The 15,514-nt window shown below is 39.0% G+C and overlaps 1 protein-coding gene across 1 annotated transcript; it reads right to left on the reverse strand.

Annotated features, from left to right (window-relative positions):
- Positions 1-14,163: 14,163 nt before the first annotated feature.
- On the reverse strand, positions 14,164-14,892 carry LOC132301500 (uncharacterized). The gene is made up of 2 exons (XM_059798748.1): positions 14,465-14,892; positions 14,164-14,335 (listed from the first exon to the last, which is right to left on the reverse strand). The coding sequence occupies exons 1-2, from the start codon at positions 14,890-14,892 to the stop codon at positions 14,164-14,166; spliced, it is 600 nt and encodes a 199-aa protein (XP_059654731.1).
- Between the last annotated feature and the right edge of the window lie 622 nt (positions 14,893-15,514).

The raw sequence follows: 15,514 nt of genomic DNA on the forward strand, positions 1-15,514 counted from the left end.
TACTAACTGGGACAACTTGCCATTCAACAAATGGTTTGGATGGTTTCTTGGTCAGGGATTTTGAGGGATAAGATTTACTTATGTACCCAAAACAATTACAGTTGTGGCATATTGAGGGCAACCAAGATAATCCATAGCAACATTTGTGATTTTCCCAGATTTAAATTGAACCATTAGAGTAGATAAAAGATCAGAGGTTGCTTTAACTTCAACACACACCTTAGCAAATTTGGTTTTCTGTCGACTCTTTGTGATGGGATCAGTAAACAAATACCAATGTGACTTGAGATAAATTAAAGCTGAGCCCAGGACCTATCCAAAACTACAATGGAAGACTATGGAGCTTGATCCAGATGAGAATAGTGGAGTGTGATCCCTTTTTGAAGTCAGCCTCCCAGTGGGATAAGATCAGTGGCTTATTGGCAAAGAACCAGGGCCCCTCTGCTAAGATGATAGTGCATTCTTCAGTGGAAGCAAAGTGAAATTCGAAGATAACTTTCTCAATGCTTGATACTTTAGTAAGTCCTCTATCTGACCAGAGGTTGTGGGAAATGCTTTTCACTATACCAAAAGGTAAACTCTAATCGTGGCTCTCTCTTTTTCACAGTACTCAAGAAATGAAACAAGAGGATTAAGGTTTCCTCATGTGTGTATACATATACTTAACTTATTTTAGTAATATATCATAATATATAAGGATAATTTAATAAATTTATAATATATTCGGGACAGGATGGGATGGGGCGGCCCTCATCGGGATGGAAATTTTTTCAACCCCTATTTTACAGTATCCAATCAGTGTTTTTCAATTTGAATTTTGAACTATTTTTTTCAATTTTAATTTCAAGATGTGCACTAATATAAGTGTTTCATTAGGGACTCTTTTTACTCTAGGCATTTTTATTCCTTCCGACTACCCTGGTAATTTTAGGAATTGTGTTGCCTAATACATTAAACCAACAATGTAACCATTTTAAATTGTTAATGCAACTATTTTAAATTCACAACGAAACAACCATGTAAATATGTTCAAATTTCTAATTTAACAGTATTGAATGTGATATGTTGAACGAATTTTTCATATTGAATGTAACTATATTGCATAAATATTGTGTCATTGTTGCATATATAATGTAGCATGTTACAATAGTATGACATCAAATGACAGAAGAGGATCGGGTCCCAAAAAATTTTTACATTGTTTATGACTTACATGGTCTCAGTCAATCATAAATTAACATATAAATAAAATTTTAAATAAAACTGACACATCTGCTAGAGTATTGGAATTATAATTAGTCGGGATCATATAAAAGCAACTCCAATGGTTATTGTTAGGCAAGCCCAAGGGGTTGTTCGGTGACCCATAGCACTCTTTTGGAGTCGCCAAAATCTGGCCAAATTTTTTAGCAATCCAAATGGGTCGCCAAAACAGTGACCCATAGAGTGATCACGGGCCTGTGCATACGAGCTCGGTTCCATAAATTATTATTTTTTAAAACAGGCCCAAAGCATTTTAGCAATGCCTCTAAGGGCCTATTTGGATATAAAAAAAAAAAAAAAAAACTCCCAAAAATAAATTTTTTTGCCTTTTTTCCCCCTTAACAATACTGAAGCGAAGAGCTGTTACGCAAACAGTGCCTAAAAGGCTTTTTGGGCTAAAAAGTCAAAAAAACAAAAGAATACAAATTCAATTTTTCTTTTTTTTAGTTACATTTTCTGCATAATACTGTTATTATAGCCGTTAAGGCACTATTTGGCTAACACAAACAATGCCTTAAAGGCTATATATATATATTGGCCCAAAAGAATTTTTTTTTAATTTTTTTTGGCCTTTCTTTTCTTCTCTATAAATACATCAATCCCTACTATTGGCCTTTCTTTTCTCCTCTATAATTAATACATCAATCCTTACCATATCATTCACCTCACATTCAAACCATTTATATTCTCTGCAACTACAACCCCTCAAGTCATTTTCTCAATCTTAGCTATTTTCTTAATACTGAGGTTAAATTACATGGATCCTCGATCACTATATATATTACAACTACAACCCCCAAGTCAACCAATCAAACGATGATTTTGAACCCTTTGACCAATTTTATGGAGGGGAATCACAATTTCCATCTCATCAACCATCGCAGATTTTTAACATATATTGATACTGAAGTGCCACAATCCAGTAACTTCCAACCTTCCAGAAAGCAACAGATTATAATCGTCCTCCCAATTGCTCTATGCCTGAAGATGAGACTTCATCTCTTTTTCAATCTTTCTATTAGTACAAGCGTACAAACGAAGTGTACACATTAGAGTTATGCATGAATGACAATTGACTCTAATGCAGTAATTGGTTCAGACCAACAAAAGTCAACGTTCCAGATCCGGATTTATGAAAATTTTGAGCAACATATTAGTGGTACACCTAAACAAAATAGTAACGCTTTGTTGAATCGCTAGTCCTTCATCTAACAAAGAATTACCAAATTTTTGAATATATGGTCCAGTTTGAAAGGAATCCGACCAGTGAGCAAGACAATGAGTATATACAAGGTAAGTTCTTTAATGTATTAAATTTAACTCATAAATATTTTAAATGTTTACCTTCTAATAATTATTAGAATTTTTTTTGTTTAGATTATAGCAACTAAATAGTTATTCGCTAGTCAAACTGGCACCCAATTTAAGTTAGACAGTTGTTAGAATATTTTGAATGACAACAATAAATGGCATTCACATTGTATGGATCAGTAAGTGAAAAACAAAAAGAAATAGTAGTTGAAGAAGAGGATTGGAACTCACATTGATGATATTGAACTTGTTGGTTACTTAAACCCATATACTCTATCAAGTACTGCAGCAACGACGCCAAGTTCGATTAAAGGATTGGCGCACATAAGCGAAGGTGATTCACCCGCTGTTGAAGAATATCAACCATTATAGCGACTACAAGGACGAAAAGCGGCGAAGCAGAGCCAAAATAAAGATAAATCTTTGGTCCAATTACATAATGAATTCATTACCAAATTTGATGAAACAATAGCCTTTTATCAATCTCAATCTCAAATTCTCACAACCGCCCAAATAGCACGAGATGCATGCTTAGCGGAGAAAGAAAAAACAAGACAAATGGAGCTTCAAAATAAAGAAAGAGCTGAAGAGATGTCAATCATGCAAAGAGATCCAGAATCGATACCTATAATAGTGGGAAAGCATGACTTATTGAAAGACAAAATGAGATATTAGAATCTATACGTTCACGCTATAACTCAAGCTTTCCATAGCATATTTTATTATCTAAATTAAAAAAAAAAAAAAAAAAAAAAAAAAGAAGTTCACATCATATTGTATTGTTTTAAATTTCTTTTAATCCATAATGATTATATATATTGGATTGTTTAATTTGTTTTTATAATATAACCATTGGGAAAAAGCTTTAAAAAAATTACTAAAAATTTAATAAATATTAAAATATTATTATTTTTTGAGAGCAAACGCACAATTATAACACATGCGATAGTTAAAATATAAAGAGTCCAAAATCTTGAAAATATTGACATAACTCTTAAAAAATGTTGATATGATAATTTTAAATTGTCAAATTTTATATATGTCATTGGTGTTGCCCTAATCCCAAACCGGCTAATATATTTACGGCACCTTCTTCTATTTGCTTTCCTAGTTGTTGGATATTTGACAGTTCGTATAAAACTAGCCAACTGCCTAGGAAAGCATTGGGTCATGTGTGATGCAAGCGCACACACGCACAATCAAATTCATGTACAGGATTTAACATCCACACACGTAGCCATTTGATCACATAGCCTGTGTGTAAAATATTACTATTTCATTGCTTAGTTAGTGAGTAAGCACTGAGAGCACTTATATCTATCTGATCAGCAATATATATACATACCATCTACAAATACAAACAAGAGCACATGCATGAGAGAGAAAGTGAGGTAGTGTGCATGCATATGAGCAAATGCACACTTTGAGCAACTTAATTGCAACCAAAGGCAACCCACCCATATATTAAAATTTGTGGTTTTGCTTTGGACTTTTGTCACTATGATTGCACAAGACATGCCCCCTCATGGGTCAATCTCAACTTGTTAATAAAGCTTTGTAGAGAGAGAAAGAAGAGAGAGAGAGAGATGACATCAATCAAGCCCAACCCTTTTTACCTGCTTATCTAAGAATTATGATTTGTGCATATTCTCTAAGAGAAACTAGCAAGAATGATTGTTGGGCCAACATGTAGCTTTTGTGCAAAGCTAATTATATATACTTACTTGTTCATGTATATTTACATCAAAAGGTCAAAGAAAAGCCCCCAAAATGAGTCAAACAGCACTTGTAAGATTACAATTATTTACAAGTACAAGGAATGGAGTAAAGATGGAATAGTATTCATGAGAAATAACTTTTGCCCTAGTGGAGCAACCACTAGCAAAAATTGACAAAACTCAAAGAAGTGAAATTGCTGGGACCCTTTTGCATTCTTTTGGGAGTAATCGATGACCTTGATTTGTGGTGAGCCAGCTACGTAACATTGTACCAATTGTTATGGTTACTCTGAGTATCCATGAAAATTTTAATTACTAGGCAACATAGGACATGTTTAATTAGTACACTTTTTTTTTTTTTGGTTCCGAAAGTTAATTGTTTATATACATATATATATACACACACACACACACACACTTAAGGTTGTATAGGCCAGTAGTATCTCCTTTACCTTTCAAAGTGGAACGTGAGAGTTCGAGTCCCTTAAAGAAACAAAGAGAGACTCGTGTAAATTTCTTGTCGATGAAAAAAAAAATTTGCTAGTAGCCCAACCCAATGGACGGGCCCAAGGGAGGTAAAAGCAAAACAAAGCTAAGACTGGTATTGTCTAAAGCTAATACAGGCCCAAGACAATTACAGGCTAAGCCCATTCTTGTTTAAAATAACCTAGCCCTAGCCCATTCATGTTCAGGGTTCACGTAGTTTCATAATGTTGAGTGGTTTTAGTCTCTTAGAAATCAAACACATAGGACATCTGTTTTGCAATTAATATTATATACTGTTATTCGAATTCAACCGCTACAACAAAGGTGGCCTTTTGTGACTAAGGTTTAGCAACGAAACTTGTTTGTCGCTACTAGTAGTATTTTTATAGTATATTGGAGCAAATTAGATATACATTTTTCGAGCTTCTGGACAATCAGAGGTATCTAAAAATTGCAGTCATATAGAATGCAAATAATTATCTTAAGAGGTGTATATATATATATATATATATATATATATATATATATATGTATAGGTATATGTATGTTGGAGATGATGATATTAGATGGTGAGTTGAAAAGGTCATTGTTCAATATTAGACGTCCCACCTACACGAAATGTTGAGGGAGAAAGACTACCATATGTTTAACAGTATTAGTACGGAGTGTTTCTTCTCGGACTGGAACCAACATCCATGTATATATGTTTTGCACAACTTTTGCCCAAGTGGAGGTACCACATGCAGAAAAAATTGACAAAACTCAAAGAAGTGATTTTGTTGGGGCCCCCTTATTGTAACGACTCACTCCATCACATTGTATAATATTGTCGACTTTGGGTCTGAGCCCGCACAATTTTGCTCTTAGGTTTTATCCCAAAAAGCGTCATATCAATTAGAGTGACACACCTACATATAAGCACTTCACCTTTCTCTTTCTCAGACGATGTTGGATTGTGCACCCGTAACTCGCCAGTGTGATAGCCTGTCAGTGTCTCGCACCCACCCACAGAGTCATCGCACCTATTGCTTTATTTTGGGAGGAATTGGTGACCTTGAATTAATTTTTTGGTAATTTGGTGCAATGTATTAATGAAGAAGTTGAAAACTACGTAAAATACATTATTGTACGAATTCTTAATTTGAATATGCATGAGAATTTCAATGAGTAGGCAGCACGGCACGTTCGTCCCCGAAATTTTTAAACTTTTGAAAGGGTTTAGGCAAATTTTCAAATGCGAAGCCTTTATATATAAGGTTTCACATGTGTAAAAATTTATAAGAGTGCGAAATTTTCATTAAAATAAACGATAAGCACCAAAGGTAGCTCGAAACAATTTGGTGCCTTAGTTGAAATTTTTTTTTTATAAGAGTGTAGAATTTTCATTAAAATGAACAATAATAAGCACCAAGGGCGGCTCGGAATAATTTGGGGCCTTAGGCGAAAATTTTTTATAAAAGTACGAAATTTTCATTAAAATAAACGATAAGCATCAAAAGAGGCTCGAAACAATTTGGGGTCTTAGGCAATAAATAAAAAGTGACATTTTAATAATATATTAATATTAAATAATATTTATTGAAAAATTATCCTTCTTACTTTTGTGAAATTAAAAATTACTAATTAGATTATTGTATTTAAGTTTGATTAAAATATACAATATATGAAATATATATATATATAGACACACACACACACACACACAAATTTATAATAACAAAAGTTAATAAAACTAAAAAATAATTAAAGAAAAAGAACTATAGAACCTGATTTAGAAAACCCCAATCCAAGGATCTTACAAATTCTACAATAGAATAAAAATGGGTTCAATTTGAGAGTAATGAGTATTGAATAGAGAAAAAAGAGAACTATAATTTGTAATGAAAGAAGAGGGAGACAACTTGTTAAGAGAGCTTAGAGAGGAGACAAAGTATTTGAGGAATAAGAAAATAAATAAATAAATAAAAGATAAAAGCAAGAAAAAGAATATGAAAAAAAAAAAAAAAAATTTATGGGTCGTTTGGTAACGTTTTTGTTTATATGTTCTTCATTTTTTATTCTTATTTCTACTCATTTATGTTTCTAGACGTTCTTGCTAAATTCAGAATCAACGTTTGGTGAAATTTATTTGTTCCTTGAATTTTGTAAACATCAAACAAGAAATGCGTTTGGCAATGAATAAGTACATTTATCACATGCAACCATTGTGTTGAAGTCTCAATCTTCCATCAAAATTAAAACTTCAAGCTAACTATTACAACAATTGCGGATCAAATTAACAAATTTACATTTTAATGATTCAAAATTCTATGAACCAAAATATTATTGAAAATACAAGAAATTCCTCTCTAAATTTTTACAGAATATCCCTGCATTTCAACAATTTTCCCATCGCTTTCTCCTCTATTTTCCACCTATTTATGGAACGCTATAGGTGTTCTAGTAGCTTCCTAATTTACCCCTCCTACTGGACTCTACAATTGGGTTTCCCTTTGCTATGGGTTTAGTTCTTTCGTTATTAAGCTGGGCCTCACAATTGCTTTATCCCGGTAATTAAGCCTGGTGATGAAGACTTCGTTCAGCCCAACTCCATTTGTTCGACTCGTTTATAACGATCTGGATTGCGTCCGACCCACGCCGATTTTGGCATCTTCACCTGCCCCCATAATCTTTCCCTAATTAATTAGGGTGGGATTATCGAAGGATTACAATCATGATCTGACGGCTCAAGATAGCGGCATGTGGGAACAAGTGGACGGTTAGGGAGTCAATATCTTGAAATTTAAAATCTCCTTGCCTTCCTGACGCCTCGGTTATCGGGTTTATCCTCTTTTTATAAATCGAGGAAAACATATCCACATTTCTCTCTATTGTCTCTATTGTACATTGTTGTCAATCAACTCACGGTCCATTTCTTCTAAGCCAATCAAATCTTCTCTGACGAACTCCCGTGCAAGATCCTCTTTTTTTTTTTTCAGCTATCCTGCAGCGTCTTTTGCCATCTCCAATCTTCTTGAGGTTAGTTTTGCTTCCTTTTTACCTTTCAAAGACTTTACACACTTCCTTAGGGATCTTGCTCGTCTTCACCATGCCTATTTGATTTAGATATTCTTTGTATGAAACTTCATCTTCCCAGTGATGTTCTTATTAGGGAGTGCCCCAACAATGTGAACATTAGGACCGGCGCTGGCCTCTTTCCCGGCGAAATCTTGTTTTCCCTCTTGCATCTAAACATTATTAGATTCTCTCTGCATCCTTTTTTTAGTAATGTATTTAATAGGTTAGGACTCTCCCCACTTCAAGTAAACCCCAATTTTCTTAGGGTTTTGTCCGTTCTGCTACTCTTGAACCGTGACAGGGGTTTAGATCTTGATATTATAGATCTTCTCCTCTGTTACAAGGTCAGCAAGATCAGGTTGAATGACATGTATTACCATTTTTACCCTATTGAGAAAAGATTCATCTGTACGGATAAACTCGACTCTGAAAAAGAGTGAAAGAATAGCATAATTGGGGTTCGGGGGGCTTGGTTTGCTCCGGCTGCAAGGGATTACCCTATCCCGAGTGCCTTTGGTGAATGCTCAGTTTCTTCATACATGAAGTACAAAAATCATAAGAGTAATTGCCCTTGTGAAGTTTGCGTTCCTCGCTTCTATACTTTTCTTTGCGATTCTTTGGGTATTCTTCACAATGAACTCGGTTACAGCATTTGCAGGGATCGAATCAACCATCTGAAGGAATTCATTTTGAATAATGTACCTTCTTGTTCGGAACTTCTGGTGTCTAAGAATCTCAGCGATATTTCACTCCTCGGCAGCACTATGAGCCAACTCCGGATCCCTTCTTTCAGCAAGAGGAAGGACCCTCCCAGGAACATTACTTCTCCTACCCCGGCTTCTTCTCCAGCCTCGGCATCCTTATTTGCCACTACATCCAACACTACTCCAAATGTTATGCATGCCAGCAATCCGATCATCAATGCCCCACTTGTCATTCCGAACGCTACTCCCCAAGCCAATAATCCTCCAAGCACCACTGTATCTATACTGGACAAGGAACGAGGAAAAAGACCCAAGCCTGATAGTGAACCCAATCTTGATGATGTTCCTTTATCTAGGAGGGTTTGAACTTTCAGGCCGAGCGGGCCCTCAGCTTCTCAAAATAGGACAGTCGCTCCCTCTGGGACCAGTGGAACTACCGCTTCTCCCTCTGGGGCAACTCCATGGACCCCTCGATTCGTCCGATCGGACGGATCAGTTGTTCATTCAAATGAAACAATGTTCAAGGAGGGTCAAACCGTTATGGCCTACTACAAGCATTTATGGTCCCCAAGGACATTGAAGTGGCCAAGGCCCTAACTTAGAAGGAAGTGTTCAGCCGCTTTCCTCTGGCCGCAATGGAGGTAATTTTCTACCTCACTAGGTTAATTTAAAAGCGCCTTCATACTTTAACTTCTCTAAGTATACGTTCGGCTTAATTAGTATTCGTTCATCTATCTGCAAACTCTATTTGGTATGATGACAATGCAAAAACATATTGAATCAGCTAACGCTCGGGCACGCAGGCTTGCCAGTGGGCTTGAGGCAGCCAACAAAGAAAGCAAGATCATCAGTACCCAGAATGTTGAACTGATGGTGCAGCTGAATAATGTTGAGAAAGAGAGAGACATTCTGAAAAAAGATGCTGACTCTCTTCAAGATGAGAAGAACGCTCTCCAGCTCGAGAAGAGCATCCTGCAGACCGAACGGGAAGCTTTTAGAGCTGAAAAAGAAAATCTCCAGCACTTGCTGGCTGACGAACAGACCGAACAGCTGGCTTTTGAAAAGAGAGCTCTTGATGAACACAATGCCCTGCTCGGCGTTATTGGCAGGGTTGATGGTGGGATGAGGGCTCTTCATACTCACTTCTCTTAGACCGGAGTCCTCAGGTATGCATAAGGGTACAGAGACGGCTATACCGACCGTTCTCCTCCTAAAAGTCAAACCAGCTCTTATGTAGGTCCTGATGATGTTGACAAGGAATTGAATATTAGCCCTCCTGGAGTCTACACTGCCAAGAGATTGTTGCTTCTGGGGTCGTTCCTATCCCCTCGGCTGTCTAACCTCTGGACGTTCCTCCTTTGACCACCATGATTCCCTCTGTACCTGCTGCTGAGGACAGAACCCAACAAGATGGAACGATCCAACTTGACTCCCCCTCCCCCCCCCCCCCCCCCCCGCCGTGGGGAAAATACAGTCAATGAAGTTAAAGGGAACTATGAGCGCGGTTAAGAGACCGAGGGAATAGGCAGGACTGACTAACATCCTGCAAATATCTCATTTTCTTTTACATTGTATTCATTTCATTAAAACTGTCCTTGTAAATGTAAACTAGTTATGAATTCAATGAAATGAATGTTTTTTGACCATTTTTTGTCTTATAATGCTTTTAACATCTCATTGTTGCCTCTTAATATCTTTTTTAGCAAGTGTTTGGCGTTCGGCTCATAGTGCCAGTTGCCACTTACTTTGCCAAGTGCCTGGCACTCGGCTAGAATGCCACTTACCACTTAACTTTTTTATTTCTCAGCAAGTGTTTGGAGTTCGGCTCATAGTGTCAGTTGCCACTTACTTTGCGAATTTCCTAGCGCTCGGCTAGAATGTCACTTGTCACTTGGTTTTTTTTTTATTTCTCAGCAAGTGTTTGGCGTTCGGCTCATAATGTCAGTTGCCACTTACTTTGCAAATTGCCTGGTGCTCGGCTAAAATACCACTTACCACTTGACTTTTTTTTTTATTTCTCAGCAAGTGTTTGGCGTTCGGCTCATAATACCAGTTGCCACTTATTTTGCGAAGTGCCTAGCACTCGGCTAGAATGTCACTTGCCACTTGGCTTTTTTATTTCTCAGCAAGTGTTTAGCGTTCAACTCATGGTGTCAGTTGTCACTTACTTTGCTAAGTGCTTGGTGCTCGGCTAGAATGCCACTTGCCACTTTCACTTTTCTTATTGTTTTACTTATTATCATCTTTTTGCAACTTTTTGGAAAGAAGATAACACTCTTTTATAGATCTTTAAAGTTTTATACATTCTTTAGTACTTAATTAAAAATGAACATTGCCTGAACTGAAGCTCAATATTCTATTGGTAATACCTTTTCAAGGATGTGGTATTCCATGGCTTGTTGACCAACCTTCCAGCCATGGTCTCTAGAGTATATGCCCCCTTTCCTATGGCCTCTGCAACTCTATACGGTCCTTCCCAAGGTGATTCTATTTTCTTGACAATTCCAGCCTTTCTTTTCAGAACTAAATCACCAGGTGCAAAATCCCTATGCCTCACATTTCTGTTGTGACTGTTCATAAGCATCTGCTGATATGATGTGAGCCTTACAGCCGCTGCATCCCATTTCTCTTCTAGCAGGTCAAGGTTGAAGCTCAACATGTCATCGTTCTGTTCTTGATTCCACGTTAAACTTTGAACGGTTAGAACTAGATGTTCGACCGGTATTACAGCCTCAGTACCGTACACCATAGCGAATGGGCTTTCTCCGGTCGGTCGCCTCAGCGTTATTCTATAAGCCCACAGGACGTTCAGAAGCTCGTCCAACCATTTCTCTTTTTCTTCTTCAAGCTTCTTCTTTATACAAGCGAAGATTATTCTGTTTGTGATCTCGGCTTGACTATTTGCCTGCGGGTGGCTGACTGCTGCCAATTTTTTATTGATTCCATACTCCTCCAGCAGCTCCTTCACTTGTTTACTGTCAAGATTCGTCCCATTATCCATAACAATTGATCTGGGCACGCCGAAGCGACAAATAATATTATTCCAAATGAAACACCTTACTTGGGTCTGGGTCACGCTTGAATACGGCTCTGCCTCCACCCACTTGGTAAAATAATCTGTTGCGAGCAGAACGTACTTATTTTGTAATCTGGCGGTCGGCAAAGGGCCAACCACATCCATCCCCCATTGCGCGAAAGGCCATGGTTTGGCCATTACGTGCAAGTCTTCAGGTGGTTGGTGGATCAATGGTCCGAACCTTTGGCATTTATCGCATCTTCTAGAGAACTCTTTTGCATCCCTGGATATATTCGGCCAAAAATACCCTTGCGTCATCGCTTTGTGCACTAGGGATCTCCCCCCTGAATGATTACTATACATACCTTCGTGAATAGTTCACAATATTTGTCGAGCTTCTGTGGAGGTAACACACTTCAGGTATGGTCCGGAGAAAGATCTTCTATACAACTGGTTGTGCACTATGGCATACTTTGTAGCATTCGATCTGATCTTCCTTGTTTCATCCCTATGCTCGGGTAGAACACCATCTCGTATATAAGTCATAATTGGATTTATCCAGCTAGGCTCATATGGTATGACATTCACCTACCAAGGATCCGAGCTCGATGGTTCTTCAAAGATAGACGGCTGGCATAACACACCGACTGGAATCACCCTTGCCAGTGTTTCTCCAGAACTCGACGCACTGCATGCTAACTGATCGGCGTCCTCATTACACTCCCTCGGCAGTTGGATGAACTTGATTTGATTAAACCTCTTAGCCTCAACCATAATGGCAGATCGGTACGCCTCCATTGTTTCATCCCTGGCTTTGTACTCCCCAATCACCTGTCGAACGATCAACTATGAATCGCTGAAAGCAACTAAACTTTTGACCTTCAGTTCATTAGCCAGCCTCAATCCAGCCAGCAATGCTTCATACTCTGCTTTATTATTGGTCGCTCTAAACTCAAGTCTGATCGCTTGATTCAACGTGGTGCTTTCTGACGTCTGCAACTTAATCCCAATTCCTACCCCCATCTGATTCGAAGAACCATTGACAAAAAGCTTCCATGAAGATTCTCCAGGATTTTCTTCTGGATCCGTTACATCATACTCCAATAGGAAATCAGCCATTGTTTGTCCTTTGATGGCCGTTCAGGGTTCATACGTTATGTCAAAAGAGCTCAGCTCTATTGCCCACTTCGTCATTCTCCTAGATAAATCTGGCTTATGAAGAATCACCCTTATGGGAAAAGTGGTCAAAACGACTATAAGATGGGATTCGAAGTAGTGTCTGAGCTTCCTCTTTGCATTCACCAAAGACAAGATCACGCGTTCAGCCTTTGAGTACCTTTTCTCTGGCTCGGACATTGTTTTACTGACATAAAACACCAGGAACTGCTTACCCTCTTCACATCGTATCAGAACGGCGCTTGTTGCAATGCTTGAGACTCCAAGGTACAGGAAAATCTTTTCACCTGGTTTTAGGGCAGTTAAGACTGGTGGGTTTCGCATATACTCTTTCAATCTGGTCAATGCTTACCTTTGCTCATCCCCCTAAAATTGCTTTTCGTAACTCCTTATTGTATCGAAAAAAGGTTTGCATCGATCTGACAACCTCAAAATGAATCAACTTAGTGCCGTTATGCGTCCGATGAGAGCTTACACTTCCCTGACTGTGCTTGGTTCTGTATTTTTTAGTAGAGCCTCCGCTTGGGCTGGGTTAACTTCAATCCCTCTGTTGTTAACCACGTTGCCAAGGAATTGCCCAGAACCCACACCGAATGAGCACTTGGTAGGGTTCAACTTCATTCCGTACCTCCTCAATACTTCGAACACCTCTTGCAAGTGTTGCAAATAGTGGTCCTTCTTTCTGCTCTTTACCACCATGTCATTGATATAAGCCTCTACGGTCTTACCCATTTGATTCTTAAAAATCTTGCTAACCAGCCTTTGGTATGTGGCTCCAGCATTCTTTAATCCAAACGGCATAACCATGTAACAGTAGATCCCTCGTTCAGTAAGAAAAGATGTCTTTTCCTTATCGTTCGGATCCATAGGGATTTGATTGTAGCCTGAGTAGGCATCCAAAAAGGTTAGCCATGTACCCAGTCGTAGCATCCACCATCTGATCAATCTTTGGAAGTGGAAAACTATCATTTGGGTAAGCTTTATTCAAATTGGTGAGCTCAATGCAAACTCTCCACTTCGCATTCTTCTTCTGCACAACAACTATATTTGATAACCAGGACAGATATTGAACCTCTCTAATGAACCCAACTTCTAACAATCTATCAATCTCATCGGCAATGATCTGGTTTCGCTCCGGGGTGAACCTCCTCTGCTTCTGCCGTACAGGCCTGACATTCGGATCCACGTTTAGGGAGTGACAAGAGACAGAGGAGTCGATCCCCGGCATGTTCGAATGGCTCCAAGCGAACACATCTGCATTCTGAGAAAGGAAGTCAACTATTTGGCGTTTTTCTTCCTCTGCAAGCCCCGAGCCTACTCGTGTGGTTCGGTCTACCCTCAAATGATCAATTTGCACTTCGACCAGAGGTTCCTCAGTCAACGCCGGAGGCTCCTCTTCCCCGTTCATATTAGAGGGAGGTTCATGTAATTGCTATCTCGGGCTAGCAATGCGAACGGAAGCTTTTTCCTTCCTAGCGGCTTTCAGGGTTACCGAGTAATACTCTTTGGCTGCAACCTGGTCCCCATGGATATCAATCACCTTATTCCCATCCGGGCTCAAACACCTCATTACCTGGTACAAGGTCAATGGGACCCCCTGGACTCTATGTATCCAGCAACTCCCCATCAATAGATTGTAGGACGGATGGATTTTAACTACCACAAAGCTTTCGACCAGTTCCCTCTCGACAGCTCGAACAAGCAATTCTACTATGCCGATCGGTTCTACTCACTTTCCATCGAATCCTAACAACGGATTTCTAGTAGGTTTAAGTTCCACAGGCTTGATCTTGAGCCTGTCGAATGTGACTCGGGGCATGACGTTCGAACTGCTTCCTGGGTTAATCAGCACCCTCCGCACTAGGCAATCTACCACTGTCAAACTAATGACCAAAGGATCTTCGTGAGGGATCTGAACTCGCAATAAGTCTGTTCTGTCAAACTTTATATGTATTGAGGCACTCTGTTGGTGCAGGGTGTTTACACTACCTATTCTTCTCTTTATCTGGGCTTGACGAAGACGCGTTCGAAGTAAATCTTCTGACTCTTCGAATCGTTCAGGTCGGCCGTGAATTACATTTATAATCCGAACGGGTTGGGCGTTATGGTGGCTCGACTTCTGATTTCTTTTTACCTGTTCAGCTGGTTGGTTTTGCTCCATTGGTGGCCCTTAGACATATCCAGCGAACTCCCCCCTGGATATCAGCATCTGCACTTACCTCCTCAGGTTCCTGCATTTATTAGTTAGGTGACCGAAATCACTATAAAAAGTACAGTGTTTGGACTGATCCCTCTATTCGAGAGGTTGTCTAATTGGTAAGGGAAAGTGAAACTTATCTTTATTTTCCTGGAACAACCTAGCCAAGGTGACCTTGAGTGGTGTGACCAATTATTCTTCCCTCAGCCTCTTTTCTATCTTCTAGGAAGTTTGACATTGCGCCGAAGCTTGCTTTTGCCGGATCTTGGCCTTTAACTTTTCCTCTGTTGATATAATCGATGTCTTTCAAGCATTAGCTACCTCCTCTTCCTCCAGGCGCACAAATCCGTCAGCTCTTTCGTTCAGTTCATCCATGGTCTTCGGTGTATTTACCACCAGGCTTGTGTGAAATGATGTCCCTCGGTTTATGGCTAACTTGAATTCTTGAACCGCCGTGGACGGATAACACTCTATTACCATGCTCTTGACAAGGTTGAACCTAGTAAGGAAAGCTTGGAGCTTCTCATCTTCATGCTGCTTCATTGTGAAGAGGCTCAAAACATCTTTGGCTGGGCGCTTATTCCCA

This window comes from Cornus florida, unplaced genomic scaffold, assembly GCF_030987335.1.
Source record: "Cornus florida cultivar Cherokee Brave unplaced genomic scaffold, ASM3098733v1 CherokeeBrave_3.0.0_Hap2_Chr03, whole genome shotgun sequence".
In the NCBI taxonomy this organism is placed as follows: domain Eukaryota; kingdom Viridiplantae; phylum Streptophyta; class Magnoliopsida; order Cornales; family Cornaceae; genus Cornus; species Cornus florida.